This window comes from Crocuta crocuta, unplaced genomic scaffold (genome assembly GCF_008692635.1).
Source record: "Crocuta crocuta isolate KB4526 unplaced genomic scaffold, BGI_CrCroc_1.0 scaffold13, whole genome shotgun sequence".
NCBI classification, from domain to species: Eukaryota; Metazoa; Chordata; class Mammalia; order Carnivora; family Hyaenidae; genus Crocuta; species Crocuta crocuta.
The window spans coordinates 4,920,160-4,946,661 of NW_027530007.1; the positions used below are offsets into that span (position 1 = coordinate 4,920,160).

Here is a 26,502-nt window from a genome sequence, read left to right on the forward strand (position 1 = left end):
CAGTGAAGCATCTGTCTTCGGCTCGGGTCATGATCTCGCAGTTCGTGGTTTTGAGCCCCGCGTCGGGCTCTGTGCTAACTGCCAGCTCAGAGCCTGGAGCCTGCTTCAGATTCTGTGTCTCCCTCTCCCTCTGACCCTCCCCTACTTGTGTTCTGTCTGTTTCTCTCTCTCTTCCTCTCTCTCTCAAAAATAAGCATTAAAACATATATTTTTTAAAATGTTTTATTTATTTCTAGGAGAGAGAGAGAGAGACAGCATGAGCAGGGGAGGGTCAGGAGAGAGGGAGTCACAGACCGAAACAGGCTCCAGGCTCTGAGCTGGCAGTCAGCACAGAGCCCGACACGGGGCTCGAACCCACAAACCGCGAGATCATGACCTAAGCGAAAGTCGGATGCTTAACCGACTAAGCCACCCAGGCGCCCCATTAAAACATATTTTTAATCTATTTTAAAGACTTCTTGTTGTAGACTTAAAAGCATATGCCATATTTCACTTTATGGTCTTACCAAAAAAAAATTAGATTTTACTGATGAGTGAAGCTCGCCTGCGGCACACAATCCGCGTCTGTGGTCTGTACTGTGTCGTCAGCAGATTTAACACCCAACCAGAAGCTTATTCCTTTTTTTTTTTTTAATTTTTTTAATGTTTTTTTTTATTTATTTCTGAGAGAGACAGCGTGAGCAGGGGAGCGTCAGAGAGGGAGGGAGACACAGAATCTGAAACAGGCTCCAGGCTCCTAGCTGTCAGCACAGAGCCCGACGCGAGGCTCGAACCCACAAATCGTGAGATCATGATCTGAGCCAAAGTCGGACACTTAACCGACTGAGCCCCCCAGGCTCCCCTGAAGCCTGTTCCTTTTATCGTATCCTGTTGTCCACATGGCTGTGTTCATTTTACCATTGCCTAAGTCACCCATAGCCAGTGGGTTGCTCTGGAGACTCAGGGAAGAGTAAACAGAAAACCCTAACGGCACTTGAGGAAGTGCTGTGGCAGCAGCCCTGCCCCCATGTTCGGCCTAATGGAGAGACCAGTGTAAAGCCGTGAATAAATAATTCCCGATGAAATCCTACAGATTAGCTCACGAAGTCTGCCTCCCACGTTTTCCAGTGGTCAGCACTTCTTTCTCCCCCATTAGATTTGAATATGGATAGAATCATTTACATCGTTTTTTTAATTAGGCCTAAAAATATATGGGAAGTCTCAGGGGAGAAAAGATTCAAAGGTCTAGAACAAACCGGCGGAGGAGAGGAGGAAGAGAACGTCCGTTGGACGTCCTTCCCGTAGCTCTGACCCTCCCTGAAAAATCTTTCTGATGTACTTGCTTAGGTGATGTGGCAGCGACCATGGTGACAGGTGATTGGGACTTAAAATGATTTACAAAAAAGAGGAGAGATAATAAGTATAAGCATATGAACATATATGAAGCTTATTCAGAGAGGCTCTGATTATAGAAAAATCTGATTTTATACTCAGATCCTGTCTGAATAAGCTTTAGAAACTGGAATTAACTCTTTTTGTTTGTGTGTTAATTTGTGTTTGTGTGTGTGTTTATTTAAATCCAAGTTAGTTTACATACAGTGTAATAATGGTTTCAGGAGTAGAACCCAGTGATCCATCACTTACATATGACACCCAGTGTTCATCCCAACAGGTGCTCTCCTTAACGCCCCATCACTCATCTAGCCCATCATCCGCCCCCCCCAACAACCCTCAGTTTTTCTCTGTATTTAAGAGTCTCTTACGGTTTATCTCCCTCTCTGTTTTTATCTTATTTTTCCTTCCCTTCCTCTGTATTCATCTGTTTTGTTTCTTCAGTTCTGGAATTAACTCGTTCAAGCCCCAGTACTTTACAGACTGTTGCAGAAGCTTACCCAAATTTGTTAAAAATAACCTTCCTTGAGTGGCCTGAGTGTGCAGCTTCCTACAAGGTGCACCTCACAATGAAGAGTCGCTTAGACATGAAAAATCTGACATTTCTCATCTGTGTCCCACCTTTAGGCCCGTCCTGGGTCAGATCAGAAAGGCAGTTGGGGGGAAAGATGCCCAGGGGTGAAGAGGGCCTCTCAGCGAGATTGTGCCGAGGGAGCCAGGGAGGAGGTGCATTTACCTGATGATGTTGTTCCCGGGTCTGAAGGGTGAATCCCGTGCTTTGTAAATGTGTGATGTTTAATTCGCAGTGCTCAGCGACCCGCAGACAAGGGCCATCTATGACATCTATGGGAAGAGAGGCCTGGACATGGAGGGATGGGAGGTAAGAAAACCCATGCGTCTGGTGTCCTGGGAAAGTCCTTTGACATCTGCAGAACAACCNTCAAGGTCCATCCATGTGGCTACACATGGCCTGGCTTTGTATTTCGGTCTGAGAGACTGACTTCTAGGCTCGGCCGTGCCCGTGTGCTTGGGCAGGTCAGTCACCCAGCGCGTCCTCTGTGTCCGAACCTGTCAAGTAGAAAGCCAGGGGCGTAGGCTATACCAGTAGTTTCCAGCCCTGGGGAGGAAACAGGCCGGATGGGGGCCTGATGGAAGACAGTTTCTGCAGGGGTGCGGTTCTGTCCCCACACGCATTTCCTGCCACCTCCACAGCCCCATGCTGCTCTCTCTGCCCCAGGTTACGAGTATCTGCGTTTGGGACGTGTTTCTGTTGGTAATGGGCTTTGCGTGTGGACAAACGGAAACAGAAAAGTTGGGATCTACTGAATTGGCCAGAATGAAATAAATTCCTCTGGGAGCCATGCTGTGTGAGAACAGTCACTCAGGTTCACCAGATTCTGTTCTGCCTTCGCTCTCCCGCTGACTAGTCGCAGAGCCTCAAGCAGGTCCATGTTACGTGTGCAGGGGTGGAGGGGGACGAGGATCAAGTGGGAAGATGAGTGCGAAAACTCTAAACTGCTATAAGAACGTACAGGTTTAGGGGCGCCTGGGTGGCTTAGTCGGTTAAGCGTCCGACTTTCACTTGGGTCATGATCTCACGGTTCGTGGGTTCGAGCCCCGCGTCGGGCTCTGTGCTGACTACCAGTTCAGAGCCTGGAGCCTATTTCAGTCTGTGACTCCCTCTCTCTCTGACCCTCCCCTGCTCACGCTGTCTCTCTCTCTCTCTCCTAAAAATAAATTAAAAACATTTAAAAAAAAAAAAAGAACGTACAGGTTTAGTACTTAAGGTCATTAAAGAAATTTGGGTTTTCTTGCCCCAGAAATTGTAGGAGGCTCTTAATGTTAAATTGGCCATTGTTGATTTCTTTCTCATCAGTGTATAAATTACCCTTGATGTCCTTTTGATGTTTCATCTCAAGCCTGTAAGTCTTTCTCCTCTAACTAGTATTAAAACCTCTACAGGCCGTGGGCACAGGAGAAAGCGAGGCACGTTCTGGTTCCCTTGTGACTCCTGCTTCATGTTGGTGGCTTGTGGGCCACGTTCCACCCATGGCCAGGCTTTCGTTGCCCGCACAATGAACTGTAGTCGCTAACATTTAAAACTTGGGACATTTTGCATAAAAACGCAGTTGTCTGTCTTCTCTTGGAAAAATCAGAAAATCTGGTAGCAGTGTATCTGACTGCCCCTGTGGGAAGCCACAGTCCACCAAACCTCCCACGCCTCCGTCGTGTGGCCCTCCCGGCGCTCAGCACCTCCTGTTGCCCCACATCCAGTCAGCCCTCCATCCGTATGCCTCCAGCATTTCTGGTCTTTGGTTTGATGGAAATAGCAGTGCTTCATGACACATTGTTCATTATAGCGAAGCATTAGATCTAATAGCTTCTCATTTTTTCATCCTAAAAGGAAAAAGAATCCTGTTGTGTTTACTGACTTTCTCCTCACCCTTTGTACACCATGTTCAGGCTCCCTCAGTTTCTGAAGACATGGTTTGGACATAGTGTTTCATAGTAGCAGTCATGGCCACTGAAAGGCCGTAGGCCTCTCACCAGTCCCTCCCTTCGGAGGCAGGATTGTGAATTCCCAGCAGCATTATCCCAACTAACAGAGCGGCAGAATAACAACTTCCTGGCAAAATACCATGTGGTTTCCTGTTGCCAGACCAGATTATCTCCATGTTAGAAACAAAGCAAAACCACATGCACAGTAGTGATCATACAAGTGCGTCGGCCATCATGGATGGTGAGCAGACACATTTTTACATTCATGTATTTTAGTAAGCTACTTTAAGAAAATCAAGTTCTCATCAATCTCATTGACTTTTTTTGCAATGATTCTAAGCCTTCACTGAAGATAAAAATGTTCTTCAATGAAGAGCACATGAAGATACCTCCCCAGATATTTACTGAGAGATGAATCAGAGAAGAACACATGATGGGAAAATTGAGCGCCTCGTTCAGGCTGCGAGTGAAGAGTCTCCATGAACTCGGGAGCGGTCTGTGGGGCCAGCATCACTGCTCCTTCAAGGATACCCTCCTCAAGGAACCTGCCAGCAGGTTCACATGAGGGCTCTCCTGCAGCAGTGAGGGCTGCTTCCCCAGGGAGGAAGCTGAGTTCCCTTTGTGCTATTGCTGCTATTTAACTTATCTAATTGCTGGTGGTATCCATGTGCCCCGCATCTGTCAGTCTGAACATACAAGTAGTCGCTGAAGGGCACTGTAAAAACCTTAGCGCCTGAAACGCCTTCAGTCCCGAGATGCCAGAGCCCACCCCAGGCATCGTGGCCACTCCCTGCTCAGCAGAGAGGGGTCACTCCCTGCTGTTGGTGGCCACTGGGGAGCAAATGTGAGCTTGTTGAGGCTGCACTAAGCATTGGCCCGGCATTCAGTTATTAGGTACATTTCCATTGCTTGCTTTTTTTCTTTGGACCTCCAAGACACTTTGTCATTCTCCAGCAGGATTCCACGGAAATGAGGTGCAGAGGTGCAGGCACCCCCACATGCAAAACCAGCCCTTTTAGTTTTCCAGGTTGGTTAGCGGGGGTTGCGTGGCTGCCCACGTTGGAAATGAGATTGGCTTCAGAGTGGCGAGGCTCACCTTTGAGCTGGGGACGCTTGTCGGTGCTGAATCCGGTAACAGCTCACCAGCAGAATGGAGAGTACACGCCTCAGTAGCACTGGCAGACGGTGCACCCCGTCCTTTGGCCCAGACTGTCCACTCTCTAGTTTCGTCTGCAGCCCCTTACGTTATCCTTCTTGCACTACTGCTTCCACTCTCCTAGACTTCAGTCTTAACCGTGTCTGAGAAGGTAACCTACGTTAAGAAGGGCTGCAGCATGGAGCGCCTGGGTGGCTCAGTCGGTTGGGCGCCTGACTTCGGCTCAGGTCATGATCTCATGGTTCGTGGGTTCGAGCCCCGTGTTGGGCTCTGGGCTGGCAGCTAGCTCAGAGCCTAGAGATTGTTTCAGATTCTGTATCTCCCTCTCTCTCTGACCTTCCCCTGCTCACGCTGTCTCTCTCTCAGAAATACACAAAACGTTAAACCAATTTAAAAGAAAAAAAGAAGGGCTGCAGCATGGCCAAGATCACGAAAACAAAGCCTTGGGCATTCTCACAGACTAAAGAGATGGGGTGACTGAGTGCAGTTCCACAGTCTGGATTGGGTCCCGGAACAAACAAGGGATGTTAGTGGAAAAACGAGTAAAATGCAGAAAGTCTGGGTTCAGCTCACTGTCGGGCACCGAGGTTGGTTTTGGGATTTGGCAGCTGTCCCGAGGTTACGTAAAGTGTGAACATTGGAGAAGCTGGGTGAAGGGTGTTCAAGAACTTTCTGTACTGTCTTTGTCAGTTTTCTAAAGTTCTAAGTAATCTTCTAGAATTACTCCAGAATGGAAGTCAGGTAGCTAGGATCAGAATTTTCAGACCAGACAGTACCTCAGCAATGCTGTAGTCTAACCCCTCATTTATAGCAGGGATCTGAAGGGGGAGAAGTCAAGTGACCTCCCCCCTCCACCCCCGAGGCCACCAGCAGGTTAGAGGCACTGTGGGAGAGCCTGCTGCCCTCCAGGCTGCCTTGCTTTTCAGGGTCCCCGTCCCCCTTCCACAAGGTAAGTCCGTCCTCCTGGCTAGCTCAGGGACAGACCTAGTTGGTGAGTGAATGATTAGGGTGAACAGCCAGGGTATGTGGCTTCCTGGGCTGCATGGGATACACTGTGTCATCGAACACGTCTGGTATGTACCAGCCGTGACGCAGTGCAGGAAGCTGTGCTTCCGGGGGTTCATGTCTGAGGGGGACTGAAATGGAAGACCGTGCCTTGCAGCTGGCCCTGTCTTCTTCTGTCCCCCAGCAGAGTGCACGCCATGTGGAGGGGAGAATAAAGGCCGGGGGCCTCGGAAGCTGGAGCGGGGTGCCCTGCCCAGCCCCTCACTGCTGGGGAGGCACCTGCCATCCTGGCTTTGCAGTTAGCTCTGGCCATGCACCAGCTCTGTGCCAAAACTCCTGTAAAATTGACTGGGAATGGGATGACTTAACACCTCTGGAGTATCTGCCTCTCGAGGGGACAGGGTTTGTAGCTGTTAATCCAGTCGGCAGAGGTGAGGTGGGCTATGGAGTTTCTGAAAACAAATCTTGTTCTGCTCCGGCCTCTGTGGAGCCTGACACTTTCTAATCTTAATTCCTGGAATCTTACACACCTGTGGATTTTAAAAATACCAGTATAGGGGCACCTGAGTGGCTCTGTCGGGTAAGCGTCAAACTCTCCGTTTCAGCTCAGGTCACGATCTCAACCGGTTTGGTGAGTTCAAGCCCTCCTTGGGCTCGATGCCGACAGTGCAGAACCTGTTTAGGATCTCTCTCTCTCACTCTCTGCCCCTCCCCCACCTGCGTTGTCTCTCCCAAGATAGATAGATCCATAGATACATAGATAGATAGACTTAAAAAACAAAACAAACAAGCAAAAAAAAACAGCATAGAGGCACACACACACGGAGTCTGTGTGCTGGGTAAGCCTAGCTGGTCAGACCCGTGCTCATTCTGCACTCCTGACCCCATGTCCCATTGGGCAGAATCCCCAGTGTGAAACCTTTTCATCCAGGTACAACAGTCCCATTACTCCGGGACACGTGGAGCGGGTGCTTCCCATCCAGACCCCCTTGACCTTGGTAACAAGTCGCTTAGGTCACCACTGGTGGGTTCCACAGTCACACCCGCCAAATCTGGGTCCAAAGGTCACCAAGAATTTCTAAAATATTTTAAATCCTTTTTTCCTGATCCATCTTGATCTTCAGTTAAATGGAATAGTTGATCACTTCTATTTCCCTGAAGCTCTTTTGTCTTTATTCTCTGTGATGAAGGGAGAGACTGACAGGACACGGGAAAGGTGACGAAAATGGAAGCACTAAGCCTCCCTTCCGCTCCCTTCCCGTCCGGGCAGGGACTTAGGGCAGGTGCTCACGCCTTCAACTTTGGAGAAGTAGCCAAGTGAGCCTCTGTGCCAGTTAAATACAACTGAGGGTGTTGCTGTGAGGACACAAAGCAATCCCGGGCACGCCACTTAGGACTTTCAACTTGTTCTTGGATGGTTTTTAGGTGTTTTTGTTTTATTTTTAAAGTTTATTCATTTGAGAGAGAGAGTGCATGTGTGAGTGTGCACATGACCGGGGAGGAGGTACAGAGGGAACCCCAAACAGGCCCCACGCTGTCAGCACAGACCCCGACTCGGGGCTTGATCTCATGAACTGTGAGATCATGACCTGAGCTGAAATCAAGAGTCAGACACTTAACGAGCTGAGCCACCCAGGCGCCTCATGTTTTTTATTTTAGTAATTATTGATTACATCTGGTTATTAGAGGAGGAAGTGTTGTTTTCCTTATTTTTTCCTCTTTACTTCCTGAAAGCAATAGTAAATACATTTCTCAGTATGTTTTTGGCTAAGCCAGGTTTTGTATTTATTTTTCTATATTGCTGAATAATAAAATGGAGGTACACAAAACCCAGAAGAACATGACACTGGTTATGTTAGACCGTATACACACACATTTACACACGGAGGGTATCTAGGAAAATGCATTAAAAACTAGATGTTAGGGGCACCTGGGTGCCTCAGTCGGTTGAGCGTCCGACTTCGGCTCAGGTCACGATCTTGCAGTTCGTGGGTTCGAGCCCCGCATCAGGCTCTGTGCTGACAGCTAGTTCAGAGCCTGGAGCCTGTTTCAGATTCTATGTCTCTCTCTCTCTCTCTGCCCCTCCCCTGCTCACACTGTCTGTCTCTCTCTCTCTCTCTCAGAAATAAATAAAAACGTTTTAAAATTTAAAAACAAAAACAAAAAAACTAAATGTTAGCCTGGGAGAAGGATGGTGGAGAAGGGGGAACAAGCTACAGGCCAATTGTACTTTTTTCCTTTATATCCTTCTGTACTATTTTGATTTTTTGCTGTAAGCATGTATTTTTTTTAAACAGTTTTTTAAACTTGTGATTTCCAGGATTGCTTCTTCTCACATCACCTCCCTTTTTAGCTGTTCTGTGAGCAGCCTCCCAAGGCGCCTCTGAGCTTCTCCCACTGATGCAGGGAGTGTGCTCTCTGGGTCTGTCCCCCACCTATCTCATGACTTTGTGGGTCCTCCCCACTCTCGGTGTTTCTCCAAGGCCATGGCATCCCAGACCCCTAGAAGTCACGCGGCACGGGTCCCTCTTTCAGAGAGGTGGGGCCTGAGGCCCATGGTGGCCTTTCCCTGCCCCTTTGAAATCTCCACTTTGTGATGAGCTAAGAAAAACCAAAATGGAATGCCTTACTTTCTCATCGCCTTGACGTCATTGCACATCCCCGAGTGTTACGTGGCCTGCCTTTTGGTACCTGAGTGCTGTTTTATGCTAAGGTCTATCTGGCGTCATAGATCTCGGGGTCATATCATGTTGTAGGGGGAAGAGTCCCACGCTTGTACAAACCCCCGGGCCTGGTGGCTGAAGCTCAGCAGGCATCTCCAGCGATGACCCCAGGACACTGGGGAGAGATGGCAGGGCTGTCGTGGGCACCTTCGCCCTCTGTTTTCATCCTTCTTAACGTTCATTTTCTGGGCTGGGACTCGTTAGGAAATTTAGACCATGCGACTTAAGGTGACATGTTCTTTGTAAGATTCCTGCAGCCTCAGAGAGAAGTTACTGGGACGAAGGAAACCGTGCTTACGTCTCTCTGGAGAGCTGAGGGAAAGCACGGCTTCGGGGATGGTCGGCGGGCAGAGCTGAGTGGCTACGACCAAGAGCCTGGCCTCACCGGGGCCTGGGTCCGTGGGAGAAAGGCTCGTCAGGGTGTCGCTGCCGCTTTTAGAGTCCCGGGAAGGGAACGGCCAGACCTGGGCCACACGGACCCGCCAACAGTTAACGACGTCCACTCTTGGTGTATGTTTCCTCGCTCTCTGGGTCCTTAACTGCCTCCTCCTTCTGACTGCCCGCAGGTTGTGGAAAGGAGGAGAACGCCAGCCGAAATCAGGGAAGAGTTCGAGCGGCTGCAGAGAGAGAGGGAGGAGAGGAGGCTGCAGCAGCGCACCAACCCCAAGGTGAGCGGGGCCCGCGGAGGCAGGCCCAGTGTCCGTGGCATCAGTGGCAAGAATGTTCAGAATTGGTGGCACGAAATGTTGCCTGTGTTATCTCAGATAACACAGCCTCTTTCTGGAAAGCAGCTCGGGGTGGCTCTCATCAAAGCTGCCGCTCAGGACCTGGAGAACAGTGTTTGGAACCCTGTGCAGGGAAGACCAAACCCATCCCAAGCCAAGGACACCTTCCAGGCAGCAGCACAGGCAGGGTCCCCGGGACCCTTTCTTGCACTCGTGCTGCCCAAGCCCTTGGCGGGTGACCAGGGGCACTGTCACCAGCCACCTGACACTCTGAAGTAGCATGATGCCCTGCAGCGCCGAGGGTGTGGGACATTTCCAAAAACTGCCTCGCGCAGGCCCCGGCATTCACCCACCCGACACCAGTGCCGTGAACACCTGTCACCAGGCTGTTCTGGTAGTGACGTGACCCCCTTTAACTCCATCAAGTCCCCAAGGGAGTTTGAGTCCCATGACCTAGTGCCGGGCCTGAGTCTAAGAGCTGCTTTTCCATCCTAGGGATGATACCTTTTTCCTCTGATCTGTTAAGGGAAGCAAATTGTCAGAGTGCGTGCACCAGCCCCGTGGCAAATGGGGCTCCCCGTCAGCGTGGGGTGCCGGCTTTGTGAGTGGCTGATCGGACGTGGCCCCGGTGTCCTGTTCAGCTGCACCTGATAAGGGGCCTCAGCAGCCAGCCTCCTCCATGCGGCCGGGGTGGCCTGGCGAGCAGCCTGTAAACCTCCTAAAGAAAAAGAACAGATGCTGGCTTACAGCCGGGAAGTGTGATGATATGAACTTCTGATCAAATACGTTCTAGAAAGTGGATTTTTTTTCCAAGACTCCTACAGTGTTTAGAGGACCGTATCTTCAGAACACTCCCATCTATTTGAAGCCTGCATTTCAAAGTATATTTATAAATGCCGACACCTCTCCTTCCTGCCCAGCCTCCCCGCAGCAGATGACGGCGTCAGTGGTGCGGGGCCGTCTTACGGTCACAGGCAGGTGGAGAATCGAAAACCCTGGCTGAACTGACCCAGGGCGGGTGACACAGTGGGGGGCACTAAGGGTCTGTGCGCCGCCCTTGAGCCATGCTCGGTGGGGCGGGGTGGTCTCTTTGTGGAGCCGGCACTCAGGGGCCCCCCCTGCCGCGGGGAGGTCTGGTTTGAAAGTACGCGTCGTGTCGGCAGATGGGATGAGGGTTGAGGAGACGGGGTGGGACCTGGCGGGAGCGAGCTGTTGCTTTGGTGTCCTTGCTGTTCTGGCTGGAGTTTTGCTGCATTCGGAGCGATGAAGGGGAAAGAGAGCGTCACGGTAGCCTGAGCCTCCGTGTCCTGCGATGAGATTGGCCATCTGGGTGTACGCGGCGGTCGCTTCCCAGGATTCTGTGGAAACGTGTCTCCAGGCCATGTTGCTGTGGAATGAGGGAGCACAGCTGTGACCATTTCACACAAGCGTGCAAGTTATTGTAAAATTCCTAATACTTTGCTACTCCCATAAACTGCTTCCAAATAAATAAGACATCTTCTAACCAGAAATAGTGAGTGATAACCAGATGTTTGGCTGTGCGGCATTTTGAGGAGAGCTTTTGTTCCATTTCTGAGGGTTTTGCTTTCCGTGTTGAGCAGAAGGTTTGGAATGCTCTCATCCTAAGAAAGGAGGGGTGTCTGGGTGGCACAGTCGGTTAAGCGTCCAACTTCGGCTCAGGTCATGATCTCACGGTTCGTGGGTTCGAGCCCCGCATCGGGCTCTGTGCTGACAGCTAACTCAGAGCCTAGAGCCTGTTTTCAGATTCTGTGTCTCCCTCCTTCTCTGACCCTCCCCTGTTCATGCTCTGTGTGTGTGTGTCTCTCTCTCTCAGAAATAAATAAAACATTTAAAAATTAAAAAAAAAAAGAAAAAGAAGGTCTCCTCCCTTAAGAAGCCCACAAGGGATGGCCTTCTCCTGACAATGACCATCAGGCTCAGCACCGACCTGTCATCAAGGGGACTGGCCAGCGAGGCACATTTATGGTAATTGTTGTCTGAGACTTGGGTGGATATTTCTCTCCATTGTTACCCGTCAGAGTTTGTTGGGTGGGGATTTGCCAATGGGGTGTATGTACGAAGATCAGGCAGAGAGGTCAGATGGGAAAAAATCGTAGATTGGAAATACTATGACCCGCTAATGCAGGACCAGAGCAAAGCATGTGACCTGTTTGGTTTTCTCGTCTGTAAAAGGAAGCCGCCTGACCTTCCTAACTGCCACGCCAAGTTGGGAAATGATTGAAAAGACAGGAAATAGGTGTCAGTGTATTAGAAACAGACGTGCCTGGGGGGTGACTGCAAAATGGTGCTCATTAGATACCATCGAGGTTACGAATTCTGTTTTGTTTTGTGTCTCCTCCAGCACCGTGTGGGAGAGACTTGGTTTGATCAGGCAGTTCTGGGCCCATGGGGTGGGTTTGGATGGGGGCTGGCCATTGGGATTTCAAAATGGCCCTCTGACAACACCGTCCGCCTTCTCCTGTGGCCTTGGCCTAGTGGTGGTTCAGTGTGGCCAGCTACCTGTGAGTCTTGGTTTGGGTGAAACAAGCTTTGGAAAGTACGGTGGGACTTGGAAATAAGGAGCAGAATCGCCAGTTCTCGGGTGCAAGCCGCCAATGGCACACTTGCACACGCACTCCCGCAGGGACAGGCGCCCAGACACAGGAGGCAGCGCCATAGCGCTTTCCTCCGGGAATCAGGAGCCCTGCACCGGGACTCTGATTCCACCCTCTTCTTCTCGGCCCGGGGTCAGGTCACTTCTCCGGTCTTCACTCAGTTTCCTCTTGTGTGAATTGGAAAGTTTGCCACAAAGCCCACTGCTTAGGGTCGAAAGACCCCAAAGCCCTTCGTTTAATTGCCTCTGTTTCCTGTCTTTGCTGTGCGACAGTGAAGTCCTCCGTGTTCTCTGCTGGAAAATGCCAGGCTCAGGTTGCTGGCTTCCTAGGATCTCCCAGGCCCTCACACTGAGGAGGCTCAGGGGGCAGTTTGTGGTTGGACAGACGACGAGGCTCCCTCCACATCCAGAGCACCACGTGTGACTGGACTCTTAAGTGGACCACCGTGGCCACCCTCCCTCCCTCTTCAAGATCTCGGTTTCATTTGCTTAATGCATTGACGCATCTTGACTTTCAGAGACTCAAGATCATGCGGCAGAGTTGTTCTGTGCCATGTTCCCTTCATGGTGATTATTTTAATTCCTTTCTTTGTTCTTCCCCGTAAACCTCTCTCTCTCTGACGGCAGCCACTCCGGGAGTCTGCAGACCACAGACCTCAGGCAGCACTGTCGGACTCTGTTACTGCCTTCTCATGAACTCGCCTCCCTCCTGTGTGAAGCTAACTGTTACGTCAAAGACTGTCTGGGGGCTGTCATTGTCTGCCTCGGAGGGTATAGACTGCTTGCTTTCTGACCCCTTTATATTCCTGGAGATCAGCGCATTATTTCCTGAACCTTCCATTCTCCTTCTGCTGTAACAGAGCTTAACGCAGACTCCCTGTCAAGACCTCCTTTCCAGTTTTAGAAAGGCCAGCTTACTGGTTCGGTTCCTGTAATAGCTTAAAAGTACAATCCAGCTCTATCGGGAAACATTTAAAAAATGTATCAAAGAAGACGTTTAACAGTAAAAATGTTTTTAAATCCCAAAGTGTTTTCATAAAGATGCAGGATTACATTACTCAATTATTTTTAAAAGGCTTTTGAGAAGCTGGGGTTTCAGTCGCCGTGGCTAATGATCACAGGCATTCGAGTGAGCCCATGGCTGTGACTTCAGTCTGTTCAGTGGAAATGGCTCTGATGTCGTAAACTGACTCGGCTTTGCTGACAGCAAAATCGTGCCGAAGAAAAGCTGTTCGAGCCCATATGTCGGTTGCGCTCAGTGGCAGGAAGGGGCGACGTAGCGTGTGTAGAAACGGGCAGCTACTGAGAGTGAAGAAATTGGGAAGCTGGCAAGGAAGAGGGGACCGAGTCCGAGAAGGCTGTTGGATGAAGATAGTCTTTGCGGAAGAGAAGGTCCAGCCACTCTCCCATCCGGGCAATGTAACCACTTAGAAACAAGGCTTCAGGGTTAGAGACTTCAGTTTGTGCGGGGAGGTCACGGTGGGCACAGCGTCCTTGGAAACTCTGGTAAGTTTGAGTTTGATCCTCCAACATCGGAGAACACGGGTTCCAACTCCGATCCCAGAATGAATCTGCAGAGACCATCTCACAAGAGCCACCATGGGCTCGTCAGCTATAAAACTGGCAAACTGCACGGTGCCTCTTAAAGCAATTGCCTCTCTGGGTGGAATTTTCAATTAGTAATTGAGAATGCATTTGACAGAAGTGTCTCACATTATCCTTATGGCCAGATAAAATACAAACATGCACATCATTCAGAACAGAACATTCCTGGCTAAATGAACACCTGATTTTACTCAGAGAGGATTGATTCATGCATCATTCCCAGCCTGGTAAGAAGCTTCTCCTTGTGGGAAAAAGGCTATAACTTGTCATGCTCAGAATTTCTGTGAATGCCGTCCATGAAGATGTGCTTGTCATATTCACAGGTGACCCAATGCCAAAGGACAAACTCAAGATTCTAAAAGATCCCGGTGAAGTAGATGGCAAGGTTAGAGGTGCTAGCTAAGGGAAGGGGAGGCAGGAAGAGATGGTGGTCTTTGCTTGACTCGGCTTCGTATTAACAGTTTAGAATGTTTAGTGGGCTGGGAATGGGTAAAATAAAGGTGATTCATTTACTCACAGAGCAGTTTAAATTGGGCACCTGTAAGGAGCCAGGTCCTGTCCAGATGTGGACGTGCAGCAGAGAATAACGGACAAGACCCGTCCCTCTTGGATGCTAGCTGAGAGAGACGACAAACACAGTACGTAAATCATATAGTATGTTAAGGAGGTGCCGGTGCTATGGCGGGAAGCTAGGTCAAGGTAAGCGGGGAGGAAAGCCGTTGAAATAGGGCGGTCAGACCTTGTTGAGATAGTAACAGTGGAACAGAGACGAGGCGAGAAGAGTCATCCATGTGGACGTCAGGGAAGAGCCTTCTGGAGGGAGGGAGCAGCCAGTGCAAAGGGATGCCAGTTCTAGTCTGCTCGAGGGTAGCAAAGAGACCTGTGTGCCTGGAACAGGGATGGTGGAAATTAGTAGGAGCTGAGGTCAGAGAGGCACAGCCCCCATTTCCCTGTTGAGAAGCAGCAACTGGCCTTAATTTGTGACAGTTCGAGAGAACAGAGCCAACAGCACGAAGATGATTTGGGCTCGGTCTAAGGAGTGGTGACAAGGCGGGCCTCTGGGGACTGGAGGAAACTGCACTTTCACCGACCGTCTCATCCTGAACACAGAGCAGCAAGGACCTGTGTCTTCCAAGAAGTGGGGGGAAGGGGGGCGGTTATATAATCAAGATAAAAATACGTTTTCCTGGCTGTTCACAGAGTGGTGTGGGCGTGGATGCCAGGCCGCCGGGTGGTGCTCTGTCCCGGCTGGAGTGCTCTGATGACCTCTGGTGGCCTCCGGGCCCGCCTGCGAGGAGTGGTGTCCTTTGGTCATGTTGGCCCCCCCTGAAGAGGGAGCCTCAGACTCAGCGGCACCGGAAGTCTGCGGATTTTTACCTGTGAATATAGGACCTTTCTGAGGTTTTAATCGTTTTTAAGTAGATGCCTGTTTTGAAGTCTACGGTGTGGGGAAAGTTTTTCTCAGTTTCTGGTGGTCAGAGTAACATGCGTAAGTAGTTGAGAAAGTCAGGTACCAACCTCACTACAGAAACAAGCAGCCGGCCTTCCCACCAGCCGTCTTTCCTGCCTCCTGCCCCCCACCCCTGACCCAGGGGGGGACCTGCCACTCCCACTCCCTGAGCTCTTGCTTCAGGCAGTTCTTCTGTATTCCAGCGTTGCATGTTTACGCTAGTCTCCATTTTTCCAGTTTCCCAGCATCCTCGTCCACCCAGAGTGGTTATAACCCCCTCTCGGGTTAAATGAAGGTTCCAAAATAAATGCCCAGCTGAGCCAGGCGGCTTACAACAACCAGACCTTTCTTAAAAGGCTTCTTCTTCATGCTGTTAGTAACTGTCTCCTAGGTTCCTTTGATGAGCTTTCTGTAAATCCGTCACTACTTCGTTTCCAGACTGTGACTGAACCTTCCCCCTTCCGTCCCACTCCTGAGGTGCTCTGTCACTCTCGCCCATCCAGGTGGCACCTCCCAAGACCCCCTCATCCTCCTCCCTGCACCCTCTCCAGGCCTGCTGTACAGCTGGGGCCCCGGGACTTTCCTCCCCAGCGTCCTAGGAATGCCTGTTTGTTCAGTTGCACCAGACAGAACCTCCCAGCCCTGGAAGAGCTCAGAGGCCCGGCCCTTTCCTGGTTGGCTCCCACACCTCCCTGTCTCCCTGATTTCTCCTTTTCTGTGCTTCCTCCAGTAGCTTCATTATAAAAGATGCCTGGAAGACCAGTTTCTGTGTCCTTTTTTTCCTACTTTATTTAAGTCTTTTAAAAGAAAAAGTAATAACTTAAGTGCATACGCACATGCACACATACAAAGGATCACATGTAACATATAAACCCGAACCGGAGTGCGGAACACGTGGGGACCCACCGCGTGACCCCAGGACAAGAGCTTTCCCTACACCTTCATCCCCTTCCATGTCCCCACCTGCATCTCCCTGCCAGAAGGAGACACCGTCCAAATGGTCACCCTTGTGTTGCTTTTTAAGTTTTGTCGTAAATCGTGTGTATGCTGGGGGCGCCTGGTGGCTCAAATCGGTTAAACGTCCGACTTCGGCTCAGGTCATGATCTCAAGGTTCCTGAGTTCGGGCCGCACATCGGCTCTGTGCTGACGTCGCAGGGCCTGCTTCGGATCCTCTATCTTCTTGCTCTGCTCCTCCCTCACTCGCACTCTCTCTCTCAAAAATAAACGTTAAGGAAAAATCGGATGTATGCTTAAGCAATACACTGGGTTTTACTGTTTTTAAGCTTTATAAAAATGGTACCAGGCTATCAGTGGTCCCCTGGAACTTGTTTTCTGCTCACACTGCATACTCTTTCGGAGTCTGCGTGTTGCGTGAAGCTGTGGCTCGTTCATTCTTGTTGCTGTGACCCACAGTTTACTCACCCTCATTTCCGGGTGTTTGCCATCATGAACATTCCGCTGCGAAGGTTCTCGTGCTGTCTCCTGGTGCACACATACAAGGGTGCCCTCAAACACCCAGATAGAGAAGTGACGGGTCATAAGATGGGCGGGTGTTCGGCTGTAAGAGAGGTTGCCGCTTTGCCTTCCAGAGGTAGAATGTGGCCTCTGCGTAACTCAGAATGTCCGGATTGTGTCTTTATCCTCAGCTAAGGAAAAGCATGTTCTCTGCGTACGTTTCACAGGATATGTAGACGCACATGTTATGAAGTGAATCTAACTTAATATTTACTTGCGGCTTTGTATTTAATATGAAAATTCCTACTGTATTTTTTAACATCCAAGAACGTTCTTATTCTCAAACGTATCATTGTTTCTCTAATTCATGGGAAGATACAAGGTAGGGCTTTGGTGATTGAGCTGTAGAGCTAGGTGCCCTGCATTCGCATCCCGCCTCCGACACTTGCCAGCTATGTGGCCTTGAGCAAGACACTCGGTCTCTTTGTTCCTTGGTGCCTTCATCTGTGAAGTGGAGACAATAGCAGTATCTACCTCGTGTCGTCACTGAAAAGATTAAACAAGATCCGTGTTTGAACACTTGGGAGGGTCCCTGGCACGTAGCATTCATAAACGTTTTTTTATGGTTAATGCAAGATCTTATTTTTCTAAGGATACTGCGTACAGATTGTTTGCCATTTTTTTTTTGGCATTTGTAGTCTCTGCTGCTTTCTCGTTCTTTCTGGTCGTTACTTGGTTTCAGACCTCCTGTGTTGGAGATTTTCATCGAACACGTGGTGATCTCAGGCCGTCTGCTCGTGAGGAGCAAGCCAGAAGGGCCCAGTGCTTGCCAGGGGTGAAGCACTGGTGGTCTCTACTCCCTCCACCCCCCACAGAGGTCAGCGTTGAAAGGGCTTTTCCCCTTAGCAGGCGACACTGCTCCGGAGGGGAAAGCGCCGGCCTCTTCCCTGGCTACGGGGAGGGCCATCGGGACATGACCATCCAGTGTGAGCTTCGCCTGGCCCTGTTTCCGGTGCCTGCCCCACCCCTCCCACTGGAGCTGGCTCCCCTTCCCCTTGATTTCTTCAAGGATCAGGCCCCTGTCACTTGTCTCCTGAGCAAGCAGGCAGCTTCCGGAGTCCCTTCGGTTCCTGAGCCCATAGAAGCCTGGTTTCCGCTTCCTCTGCTCAGTCCGTGGCCATCTCCATCCTTTTCCAGTTTCTAAGGCTTGGTTAGCACCTCTTCTCTGTCATCTCTCTTAGTCCTTGAGCCTCCACTATGGGCAGGCGGAGGGTTTCAAGAGAACAGTGCTATTGGTTTAACCAAAAATCCAAATGTACTATTGGAGGTAATTGCACTGGAAGCCTTTTTATTTGTGTGGGACACAGCGAAGCTCATTCATTAAGTACGACCTGTAGCTCTTTCAGTGACAGCACGGACTTGAGTGGTTCCCCCGTGGTCATCTACAAGCCTAACATACGACCCAGCCCTTGACAGAAAAAGTTTGGTGACCCTGCTCTAGAAAACTGAAGTCAAATGTGCGAGTATTTTCCTTTGTAAACTCTTTATTTGAAAAATGTGGTTTAATTACAATTTAATAATAAAAGGACACAAACCTCCAAACATTGAATTAAAAGTTGTTGGGAAGGCACTGGCTCATTAATTTACCCAGCATTCTATCTGTTTTATGTTTCTCTTTTCCTTGATATTTTTGATCTTCTGTCAGAATTCAGATCATTCACCCCTCAAAGTCGTGACTTCTCGTATAAAAGCATATGGCCTTGAAAGTTTCTGAAAGTGAGTTGTAAGTTGCCCCCAAAAGCTTCATTAGCACATGGAGAAGAAAGCTGCCCAGTTTGAGAACTGTGACCAATTCATTTTGAGAAGGTTCTCTCCTTGAAATAGAAGAACAGCAGGAGGCAGACATCCGAACCACTCTTTAAAATATTAAAAGTCCTTGTGCTCCCAGAATGGCGTGCTCACTCATTCTCCGGGACGGCCCCTCTCATCAGGCGTGGCTGGCGCTTGAGCCCGGCATCCCGTGCAGCGACTCTCTTGACCTTTCTGGGGTGAGGCCTTTTCTGTAGACTTGGATCAGCAGCTGGATCAACACCAGAAGCCTGTTGAGTCTCAGAAGTCACCACCTCGGGCGCGTGGGGGGCTCGCTCCGTCGGTTAAGCATCTGACTTCGGCTTAGGTCATGATCTCATGATTTGTGGGTTCAAGCCCCGCATCGGGCTCTGTGCTGGCAGCTCAAAGCCTGGAACCTGCTTCAGATTCTGTGTCTCCCTCCCTCTCTGCCCCTCCCCTGCTCGTGCTCTGTCTCTGTCTCTCTCAAAAATGAATATACATTAAAAAAAAAAGTCACAGGCTTATTGGAGTATTTGGTTATTCTGGCCTTGTTTGAAGCAACAACAAAATAGTTGAAAAAGTGATGACTTGAGCAATATTTTTTAACTTTTAAAGCCTATTCTGCCCTCTGCTGAACAGGTTGATTATCAGTGTAGAGTTAACACAAATATGTATCATAATAAAATTTTTCTTTAGCAAAGGAAAGTATTTAACATGTGGAAGTTTTAGCCAATGCAGTTAGGTAAAAAAAAGAAATGTAAGTCCTGAAAGGGCTATAGTTTTCTGTGCAGGATGTGACTGCCTGTCCCTAGAAAACCAACTGAAACCTACCGAGACTAACCAGCCAAATGAGGTGGCCAGTTACCAAACCCCCAGCATTAAGACTGTGGTTTCCACCATTCCGGCCATCGCCACCCGCGGGTCACATGAGAGGCTCTCCCTGCCTCCTTCCTTCACCGACACAGCAGCCAGAGAGCCTGCCGAACGAGGGTCGGACCAGGCCGTCCTGCCTGTGGCGCTCCGATGGCTTACATCATTCATCGCGAGTAGCATCCTGACAGTGGTCCGGGCAAATTAAAGTGTTGTCTTTAAAAAAACATACCTATGTATATTAAACCAAATTTTAGGGGCCCTGGGGTGGCTCAGCCAGCTAAGCGACCGACTCCAGCTCAGGTCATGATCTCACAATTCATAGGTTTGAGCCCCCCATCGGGCTCTGTGCTGACAGGTCAGAGCCTGGAGCCCGTTTCGGATTCTGTGTCTCCCTCTCTCTCTGGCCCTCCCCTCTCACGCTCTGTCTCTCCTTCAAAAATAAATAAATATTGGGGCATCTGGGTGGCTCAGTCAGTTGAGCATCTGACTGCGGCTCAGGTCATGATCTTACAGTCTGTGACTTCGAGCCCCGGGTCGGGCTCTGTGCTGACAGCTCAGAGCCTGGAGCCTGCTTCTGATTCTGTGTCTCCCTCTCTCTCTGCCCCTCCCTTGTTTATGCTTTGTCTCTTTCTGCTTCTCAAAAATAAACATTAGAAAAAAATTTTTTTAAATAAACATTAAAATTAAAGCAGACTTTTAAAATTCTATTGATTATGTGAACATTAAAAGTAGGAGAAGCAGTAGTGCCTGGCTGGCTCAGTTGGTAGAGCATGCAACTCTTGATTTCAGGATCATGAGTTCAAGCCCCACATTGAGCATAGAGCCTATTTAAATAAATAAATACAAGTAGCAGAAGCAGAATCATTTTTGGCATACACTCACGTACTTAAAGGTTCATCAGTTTTATTTATCTCTGATATTCTGCATTCTGGTTATGTATCGCTGCATAACCAGTCACACCAAAACTTAGTGGCTCGCCTGAACAGCTTGGTTTTCTCTCCTGGTCCTGTGGTTGACCAGACCCGGCTGTATGGTTCTCCCTGGGGCTCTCCTCATTCAGGTGAAGTCCAGTGGCAGCTGGGTCATGCCCAAGAGGGCATCGGCACTCGTGTGCCTCCCAGGTGGCTCTCCCCCCACGCCCCCAGTGGCGGCTGGCCTGGGCTTCCTCACAGCGTGGCAGCCTCGGGGGATGGGCAGCCTGGGGTTGGTGGGGACAGGCAGCCTCAGGGGACGGGGATCGTTCTGTGTTCATGAGCTTCCCCAATCACCATCCCCAGAGGCCTGGAAGAAGCTTCGAGTCATCCTGTGACCCAGCCCTGAAGGCCCCACCCGCACGCCCACCGCACTCTGTTGGACAAAAGCAAGTCCCGGGTCCTGTGCGGAATCAAGGAGAGGGCACTGCGCAGGGTCGCGTGCCAGCAGGCAGGCTCCCCGGGGGCCTTCTTCGGCTCTTACTCCCGCACTGGGCACCACCGTTCTTCCGAAGAAAGTACCTTCAGTGGGTTTTTTTTTTCTTTTGTGACGTTGTCTACCATCTTCATGCATTTGCATTTAGTAACTTTGAAAATTTTAACATTTGATTCTTCTCTGTGCACTGTAGTATTCTTAATTGAGAAAATGCTCTCAATTATAAATTTTCTCCTTGCAGAATGTATATTCTGGTCCAAGTGTTCTCATAGGCATTGTCTTTTCGCCTCCATTCGAATTATTTTCCTTTGACACGTTTTTTTATAAATTGTCTTTATTTATGATCCTTTGAGTGCTTCATCAAATTTACATCCCAGCCACAAAGCCGCAGGCACGTCTTTCCGTTCCACTCCAGGATAGAAGATAAATTTAACTAATTAAAGATGACAGCTCCTCCCAAAGAATCTTACCAAAAATTGAGATATTCCAAAATACCATTAGGGAATTTCAAAATGAAAAAAAAAATGTTTGCACTCTTATTTTATTCAGTGTGTCCTTCCCTGGCAGCTCAGTTGCAGAGTTACATGCTTTATTTTCAGTGATTGCAATTTCTTAAATATTTTAAAAGTCACAGGGTTTGTTGTGCCATCTTAAAAAGGAATTCTTTAGGGGGCTCCTGGGTGGCTCAGTCAGTTAAGCACCCGACTTCAGCTCAGGTCATGATCTCACAGTTCATGGGTTCGAGCCTCGCGTCGAGCTCTGTCCTGACAGCTAGCTCAGAGCCTGGAGCCTGCTTCCGATTCTGTATCTCTCTCTCTCTCTGACCCTCCCCTGCTCACCCTGCCTCTCTCTCAAAAATAAGCAAAACATTTTTTAAAAATAATAAAAATAAAAAGGAATTCTTTAAAGACTCAGACATTCCTAATATTCAATTTTTAATGCACTGGCATGCCACACATTTTTAATGTGTGTTCAGAATCAGTTTCACAAAAAATTGCTGTTACCCTGAAATCACAAAAATATTTGTACATTTCGACAACTCTAGCTTTATTTTCCATAGGTAGAGCATCACAGGTTTTTTTGTTTTGTTTTGTATTTTAAGGTTATTTATGTATTTTGAGAGAGAAGAGGGAGAACACGAGCAGCAGAGGGACAGAGTGAACGAGAGAGAGAGAGAGAGAGATTGAGAATCCCAAGCCGGCTCCATGCTGTCACCTCAGAGCCCAAACGCGGGGTTCGAACTCCCCAACCTCAAGATCATGATCTGAGCTGAAATCAAGAGTCAGAGGCTTGGGGCGCCTGGGTGGGTCAGTCAGTTAAGTGTCCAGCTTCAGCTCGGATCACGATCTTGCAGTTCATGGGTTCGAGCCCCACATCAGGCTCTGTGCGGACAGCTCAGAGCCTGGAGCCTCCTTCGGATTCCATATCTCACTCTCTCTCTCTCTCTGACCCTCCCCTGCTCACCCTGTCTTTCTCTCTCTCCGAAATAAAACATTAAAAAAAGTTTTTTTAAGTTCATTGTGGAACATTTTGACTGGAGTTTACAGTAACAGTTTCTCATAGGGTTCCCCCAGTTTGCTCACGGAGGATGAGGGCAGCACACAGCAAGCAAACCTCAGACACCAGCAGGGAGTCCAAGAATTCAGCTCCATTCTGACGCCGTCTGCCTGCAGACAGCCTCCAAGTGCACGGCTTAGGGGCTCAGTCCTGCGGCGCTGCTCCCACCCTCCACCTCAGATGGCAGTCACAAGCCCCCGGCCCCTGGCTGAGGGCTGCAGGTTCCAGCACCCTCCCCCCTGGCTTCTTTTAATTCTCTAGAGGGGCTTGCAGGACACTTATGTTTATGAATCCACAGCCAGAGCGAGGTCTGGGGAAAGGGTATGGGGGGCTTCCGTGCCCTCTCCAGACACCCTACTCTCCCTCTTTCAGATCTTTATGGAGGCCTCATTGCGTAGTCTGACTGACCAATGTCATTGGCCATTGGCCATTAGCCTCTGGCTCCTCTTCCCGCCCCCCACCCCCCCTTCCAGCCCTCCAGTCACTTGGTTGGTCCTCCTGGCATCCAGCCCCCGCCCTTGGGTGAAGACCACTGTCCCTTCATTACCATAACCGGAGACACTTTTATCGCCCCCTTCACCTGAAATTTCAGGGGTTTCAGGAGCTGTGAACCTGGAAACCCCTGTGGATGAAGACCAAATACATCTAGTCATTCAGATGACCAAATACGTATTTCCTATCATTCACAGTATTGCACATTTATAAGTCAAATCATACGATTATGATGATTAACCGATTTTCTGTTTGAAGCATCTGGTTAACACTCATAAAACTGGCATCATTAGCTGCGGTGAGGTTCTTTTGCTAATAGAACGAACACACAGCTATGGCGCTGTCTTTCGTGTGTGTGTTACAAACCTCAGAATGGAAACATGAGTGAAATTAACAGAGGAACTACCATTTGGTCTGAAAGACTTCATTTTTCACAGTTACCTGTAAGTCCGTGCTGCCACCCCTCCCTCCCTCCCAGGCTCGGTCCTTAGAGGACAGTGAACTATTACAGGAGACACTGGGGTCCTGCAGCAGCTTTAGGACTTGCTTTTCGTGTGGTCTGAGTTAGGCTACGGGTGGACGGGCGAGGTTGAAAAACATTTCATACAAGTTACAAATTCATCAACTTGCTGAGAAAATGGAAATTGAGAGCTTGTTGTTGTTAAATATATACTGCGTTTAATTTTATTGCTGCCTGAAGAATTTATCAAAAAAGAAAGTATTATCCCCCCCAGAAAACAACAAAAGCCCTGCGTATTTTACACCAGGGGTTGCCCAGTTTGGCTCAATGTCGATCTTCATGTGACTTATGAACAAGGAATGGTTTTTACATATTTTAATGATCCAAAAAAAAAATCAAAAGAAAAATTATATTTTGAGACATGAGAAATGTATGGAATTCAGATTTCAGGGTGAGTGAAGAGAATTTTGCTGCAGCTGGAGCTGGAGCCCAGCCGGGGTCAGCTGGGCGGTGGGCTTTTCTCCCCTACAACACAGACCGTAGGACTGCAACACCCAAAGCAGTTCCCGGGGCCCGTGAAGGGGTGTTCCACCTCCTGATTGTACCGCCATCTGACGTAAATATGCGGGGGCTTTGTTGTTTGCAGGACGGTAATTCTGTTTTGATGAATTCTTCCCGTGGCAGGACTGCAGGACTGGCTGCCGCTGTCTCCCGGCCGTGCTCACCTGCACCCGCAGTTCCCCCTGCACACGGCTGACCACAGTGTCACGCGTGTCCTGGGCCAAGGCGCAGGCCACCTGCCTGATGGCACCAAGTGGCAGCAGCACCCCTCGGGCTCATCCCCCACCACCAAGACTGGGAGCGGTGACAGCCTGGCCACACCCCGGCTGGCATCTCGGGTGGGCTGGGAGGAGGAGGAGGCGGCGACTGCTCACCTTTGGCCCAGAAGGCGCTGAGGGATGTGGTGGGTTATCTTCGCCGTCTCCTGAGGGCACCGTGCACCCCACACGCCACTAGAGGGGATGGTGGCAGGTGCCAGGAGTGCAGAGTGACAGCCTATCCACCAAACAGCCTGGCTTCTTAGTTGAAGGCAGCATAGACGATGAGAATACTGGTGATGATGATGGAAGTGCGTTCCGTAAACGTGTGCCGCTAACGTGGCACAACCGCAGGATTCGGCCGTTCGTCTCCTGGGTGACGCCCCACCCCCGGTGCCGTCCCGGATCAGCCGCAGGCAGCGACCAGCGCTCCTCCCGGGCCTTGTGCTGCGAGTGCTCCAGCACCCTCCTCCCTCCCTCCCTCTCCCGGCTTTGTTCGCGTGTCCCCTTCTCAGGGACAGAAACACATGCTCCCACACTACTTTGGGGGCGGTAGGTGTTCCGTGTCGTGATTGTGGAGGCGGTTTTGCGAGTCTATATGTCTGTCAGAACTCACTGAACTTCGCACTTCGGGCGGGTGCAGTTATGTTATTATATGTAAATTAAACCTCAGTACAGCGGCTCCTGGGTGGCTTCGACATTGAGCGCCCGACTTTGGCTCAGGTCATGGTCTCAACAGTTTAGGAGTTCCTGCATTGGCTCTGTGCTAATGGTGCAGAGCCTGCTTGAGATTCTCTTTCTCTCCCTCTCTCTCTCATTCCCCCTCCTCCCCCTCCCCATCCTTCTCGCTCCTCCCTCACTCATACCCTGTCTCTCAAAATAAGTAAATAAACATTTAAAAAAAAAAAAAAACCTCAATACAGCTTTTTTAATGGGCTGCAGGGAACTGAATAAAAACGTGTGTGTGGTCAGGTATTTATATGTGGGATTAAGAAGTATGGCCATTTGAAAATCTTATGACAATGAAATAATAAATATTACCTGAGTGTGGAGCATTTTATATCAGTCAGCAAATTTTAGCTTTACATTTCTTGAGTGAATATGGTGTTCCATTTCTCATAACTTAATTCTCAGATTAATTATAGAAGGTGAGGGGCGCCTGTGTGGTTCAGTGGCTAAGCATCTGACTCTTGATTCCATCTCAGGCCATGATCCCAGGGGTCATAGGATGGACCCTGCTTCGGATTCGCTTTCTCTCTCTCCCTCTGCCCCTCCCCTGTTCATCCTCTCCACTTCTTAAAAAAAAATCTTGATTTAGAAGATTTTTCAGTCTCCCATTTGTTCACAATTGATTTTGTATGTACTTTTTTCTTTTAAATTTATTTATTTGTATGCACATTTTTTTTTTAAGTTTATTTATTTCTTTTCAGAGAGAGCATCCCAAGCAGGCTCTCTGCTGTCAGCACAGGGCCCGACATGGTGCTCGAACTCACAAACTGAGATCATGACATGAGCCGAAACAAAGAGTTGGACACTTAACTGACTGAACCCCACAGACACCCCATCTTTGAAGTTATTTTTATGTTTTAAAGAGTTTTAAGGTAGTTTTATGATTTAAAGAGTGTTTAGAATGAAACATGAACACGTTTAGTCTACATGGCCCGTGTCAAGGTGGCTTCTGCATTCATGGGTTAAATCTAGAGGTGATCTAAAATTAGAGCCATGAGGTGAGTCCTGTTTGGGCTCTAAAAATCAAATTGTGTCAACCTTTTCCCTTCCCCTAACGCTTGTCTTTGGCATGTCATTCGCCTGCAGACGTGACTGGTTTTCTGACCCTCGCTGTCGGTGGAGCTCCGCTGCGGCGGGTCGGTTTGAACTGTGACATTCATGCTCCGCGAGCCTCCTGGCGGAGTCCTGCCCACACTCGGTGAACCGCCAGCTGCCAAAGTGTAGATTGTCTTTCGTTCTACAAACACCACCCCTGCTGCTGACTGCTTGTTCTTCTGCCCCAGGGGACCATCAGCGTTGGCATCGATGCCACTGACCTTTTTGATCGCTACGAGGAAGAGTACGAAGATGTGTCCGGAAGTGGCTTTCCGCAGATTGAAATTAACAAGATGCACATATCCCAGTCCATTGAGGTAAAGCCCAGACTCCCGCCCGCCGCCCCCCGAGTGCAGTGAGGCTCGGGTTAACGAGGCGCAGTGCACTGCGCAGCTGTGGTTTTTCTCATCTTTATTTATGAAAGGATGTAATTAGCCACTTAAAAAAAAAAAAAAAGAGTTCCAGGCACAACCTTGTTTGTTACTGCTTTGCTGACGTTTCAGCAGCATGAGTGCCAGGGGGCGCTTAGCTTCCAAGGTCGTGGGGCTCCCCCAGCAGCAGAAGTGCAAGTGGTCTGGAAGAAGTCGGGGCCAAGGTCAGGATGACTTGGGGCGAGAAAGCAGGCCTCCCTGGGTGA

At 49.5% G+C, this 26,502-nt stretch overlaps 1 protein-coding gene across 1 annotated transcript in view; it reads left to right on the top strand.

The window, feature by feature from the left end:
* The window catches only part of DNAJC11 (DnaJ heat shock protein family (Hsp40) member C11), a 66,162-nt gene that overhangs the window by 23,210 nt on the left and 16,450 nt on the right, over positions 1–26,502 (top strand). Inside the window, 3 exon segments of the mRNA XM_077763976.1 lie at positions 2,178–2,251; positions 9,321–9,422; positions 26,054–26,182. Of these exon segments, the coding sequence (XP_077620102.1) occupies positions 2,178–2,251; positions 9,321–9,422; positions 26,054–26,182 (305 nt within the window).